General features: G+C 38.0%; 1 protein-coding gene across 1 annotated transcript; it reads left to right on the forward strand.

The window, feature by feature from the left end:
* Positions 1-1202: 1202 nt before the first annotated feature.
* Positions 1203-1634, forward strand: LOC145821430 (galactomannan galactosyltransferase 1-like). Its single transcript, XM_082917946.1, has one exon. It carries the CDS (start codon positions 1203-1205, stop codon positions 1632-1634), a length of 432 nt encoding a protein of 143 aa, XP_082774072.1.
* Positions 1635-4200: the final 2566 nt, after the last annotated feature.

Genomic DNA, 4200 nt, shown 5'->3' on the forward strand with positions numbered 1-4200 from the left:
ACATAATGACAATCAATAAATAACCATATTTAATTTTGTGTGTATAATATCGGTGGTGCTACATGCACCAATTAGTATACTAACTAGTGTATCAACACGAGTTATGGTATTATTATTGATCTCACTCATTATATAAATTATAAATACAAAAAACCTCTTAAATTATGTTACATCATCAATTGGTACACTAGTTAATACACTAATTGATGCATATAACATTATTCGTGTAATATATATCAACATTAAATAGTGGTATGTAGTTAATGCATTTTTTTGGAGTAAAGATATGGGGAATAGGAATTGTTTTGTTTTTAGAATAGAGGGAGAGTACTTTGGTCTTACTACACTGAATGAGACCTAATGGGATAATTAAAAATGAATTGGATTTTATGGTATACAAGTGTAAGAAACGGGATTTATGAAAAAAAATCCCAAACTTTAATCATTTTGAGTTATTACTAACGCTGTATTTGGTTGGAGGATTTGGGAAAAGAAAGAGAAAATGTGTATGAAATTTAGGAGTGTTCGCGGTTTGGATTTGGATAGTTTGCGGATTGGTTTGGACTCGCCCGTATTTATGCGGTTTGGGCAAAAGACAACCCGCAACCGTCCACAGTGCAGTTTGCGGTTTGTGCGGATAGGATTCACGGATGTGCGGGCGGTTGCGGGTGGTTTGCGGATTGGACTTTTTTCTTCAAAAAATTATTTTTGAGCCTTATTTTTTTCCCATTTTGTAAATATTTATTTTTGGCCCTTTTCTCCTCATCTTCTAAAATGCTCCAACATTAATAATTAATGAATTAAAACTTGGGGAAATTATCAAAAAGTTTTATTTACCAATCTATTACTCCATCTAGTCCCACATTCCTTCTTTTGGATTGGCAAGTCCTGTTTGGCATGTTTTGTGGACAACCAGGTCCCATTTTTAATTTATGTGATGTGTGTGTGGACAGGTTTGCCCTTTTCTTGTTTTTTCTTTAGAGGTGTATATTGGGATTGAATGCAGATTTTGTGGGATACGTTTGCTGATCTATGTTTGGTAATTTGAATCCCACGTTTTGGGGTGTGATAACGTGGGTTATGGAATCACACCAACACTGCGTGAACCAACAAATGTGAACCCAACAAATCAAATACTTCTGTGAACCCAACAATGGATACAACGGCCACATACTAACAAAAATACTCCTCCTGAGCTTCAAATGGTGCCTCTTCAGCATTCTCAGTTCCATACATCTTCATCACTATCCATGGCCAAGCATGAAGCTCAGACCAAAGCGGGGTCGTTTCTCTCCGACGGCCTTTTATTCGTCGGTGGAGTTTTGGTGGCTCTTCTAACGGTTTGGGCTCTCTCGTCCTTCATAAACCCTGACCCTAGTTCTGGTTTCTCAGAGAACGAAACGAAGGCATCGATTTCTTCAAAGAAGCGAGATTGCGCTGGGGGTGTGCACGGGGTTAACCTGCGTAATGACTCGGATGACCCGATATTTTATGACGACCCAGAACTCAGTTACTCCATAGGAGGGCAGGAGATTGAGAGCTGGGACGAGAAACGGTGGGATTGGCTGAAGCATCACCTGTTGTACGCCGCCAGAGCAGGCGATCGGATTTTGCGTGAACCCAACAAATGGTAAGGTTCATGTCGAAAGTGATGCTTTAACGTGACTGAGAAGGTGATTGAGAAGGTAAAAGATGTGAGAGAGAGAGAGAGAGAGAGAAGGTGATGCTTTATTTTTTTGTATTGTTTAGTCACATTGCTGGGAATGTCGAAACGTCACAAATGGCAATCGAAAAAAAAAGGGTCAAATTGTGGGAAAGTTGAAATGTGACACACTTGCTCGTGTCAAATTGTGTCAAATTGCTTGTGTTCACGTCACGCACGGAACAACACTTACGACATAACCCACGTCCCACTCTGCGAGTGTTACATACTTACTAAATTAAAAAAAGTATTAGTGCGCTTTTTCAATCAACATGACACACAAACACCCATTCACCTTCTCCTATACAAACCCACACCAAATGTTAATCAATAGTACTAACGGTGGCAAAACTGTCAACAAACAAATTAAGGGGCCACCCAGTCACCAAGAAAACATTCAGGACCTTATGGATTACAAGTCCACAAAATGGGATTTACTGGTCAATTCATAAAATTAAAAACACAACAAAATCAATTCGTAACACAAACAAATCATTCAAAATCTTAAATCAAATCAGAAACTAACACAAGCACATATTTCAAAATCCTAAATTAGAACTCCATATTCATTAAGAAATTTAAAATTTCAAATCACACTTCATCCGGGACAAGTTCAGTTATGTAACAATAATAATATGATCAGTATTTATTCAATTTCAATTAATATAATACTATTAGCAAACGTAATGCTAGAGTAAGTTCAAAGAATAAATGGTGTTTCGTTTTTGGCAAAAAATATCTATGTGGGATGTAGGAATGAAATCAACGATTAAGATAAAAAAAATTTAAAAAAAAGTGCGGGGGTTCTTACGGGTGCAGGTTAAACCCGCAAACATGCTATATTTCAAACCGCATCCGTCCGCATTGAATTTTTGAAACCGTCTATTTATATGCGGGGTGGGCAAGTTGGGCGATTTTTACGGATTGATTAAACCGTTGACTACCCCCAATGAAATCAATTAAAATATAAATATATTTTATTTTTATTTTATTTTATTTTCAAATCTCTTCACTAATTCTTAACTAAAGATAGCGTGAAAGAATGCTTAGTTTAAAGGAAAAATTAGTCTAGGGTCCCTCTCCCACTTTTCGTAATGGAAGAGATCCATAAAATTATTTGTTAATGTCTAAGGTCCCTAAACATATCACAGAGAAATTTGACCTTACCAAATCGAAACTCATCTCTCTCTCTCTCTCTCTCTCTCTCTAAACTTCGTTATTCCCAGACCTGTCCAGATACATGCACACACAGAGAGACGGAAGCGCGGCGGACCTGGAGAGCGACGAAGCGGGTTGCAGAATCGTTTACGGTTCGATAATTGGGAGGGAGCAGGTTGGTGATGAGAATGCGAACCGTTCCGAACAACTTCAAAGACATCTTCAACGTCTCATTTCTGACTCTAACTTTCCTGATTTGCATCTACGAAGCTCCCGCAGATCTCCGGTCGGAAAGTCTTAACATTCTGAAAAATCAACTCGTGTGTCCACGATCGAGAGAGACGACAAAGCTATTGGCGAGACTCGTGGGGTCGAGTTTGGAAGAGCAATGGATGATATCGGTAAATCTTGCGATCACGAATTGGATTGTGGAGCTTCAAGCCATGCTCAATCATAACATCAAAACTCCATCGTCTCTGTTTTCATACGGAGTTTCCTGTGATTGCCATGGCTGTTGAGAAATCGACCAATCCTCCTTCTGATGAGCGATTGTGGTTCTCTTTGAACTATCACCAGCTTGAGGGGGTGATTCAATTGAATTACAAAGTGATTGTTCGAGAGAAGTGGGTTGACGTGATGGTAAACGTAGATAACATAAGGTACGTTGATTTCTTTGAGGGGGGAAATGGAAACAACAAAATTCAAAAAAAAAAAATTTGGTGCTAGTAGAACAGTCAAAATTTGGTCCCAAAGTGTGATCTAAGGTCATGAATTTTCTCCAGAGAAATTCTCAACCCAGAGAAAATTCAATTCAAATGAAAAAAAATAATCGAAATAAATGTTTTGTGAGCTAAATTACCAGAGAAATTCTCAATCCAGAGAAAATTTTCAACCCAGAGAAAATTCAATTCCATTGCCAAATACTCCAGAGAAAATTATCAATCTAGAAAGCTAAAAAGCATCACAACACAACAGTTAATGCTGCATAGCACCTATTACAGTTGATGAGCCTTGGCAAGTCGAGCCCAGTATTGCAAATCAAGCAACATTTGGAGCATCAGCAGCATCTCATCTTGTTTAGGCTAGAGAACAAGCTCTTGAAAAACCAGTTAGAAGCAAGCTCAAGTTTGAGAGCTTCTATTTGCACACTACAAAAATTCTTGAATTTTCTCTGGCTTGGACCAGAGAATTTCTCTGGATTAAATTGAATTTTCTCTGAGTTTAGACTAAAGAATTTCACTGGATTGAATTTTCTCTGGATTAAATTTTCTCTGGATTGAATTTTCTCTGGATCGAATTTTCTCTGGATCGAATTTTCTCTGGATTGATGTTGAGGGACC

Source organism: Camellia sinensis, chromosome 3, assembly GCF_055761805.1.
Source record: "Camellia sinensis isolate YWXY chromosome 3, ASM5576180v1, whole genome shotgun sequence".
NCBI classification, from domain to species: Eukaryota; Viridiplantae; Streptophyta; class Magnoliopsida; order Ericales; family Theaceae; genus Camellia; species Camellia sinensis.

Excerpts from the sequence above, each read along its gene's own strand:
- LOC145821430 (XM_082917946.1), top strand. The coding sequence starts at position 1,203 with ATGGTGCCTCTTCAGCATTCTCAGTTCCATACATCTTCATCACTATCC.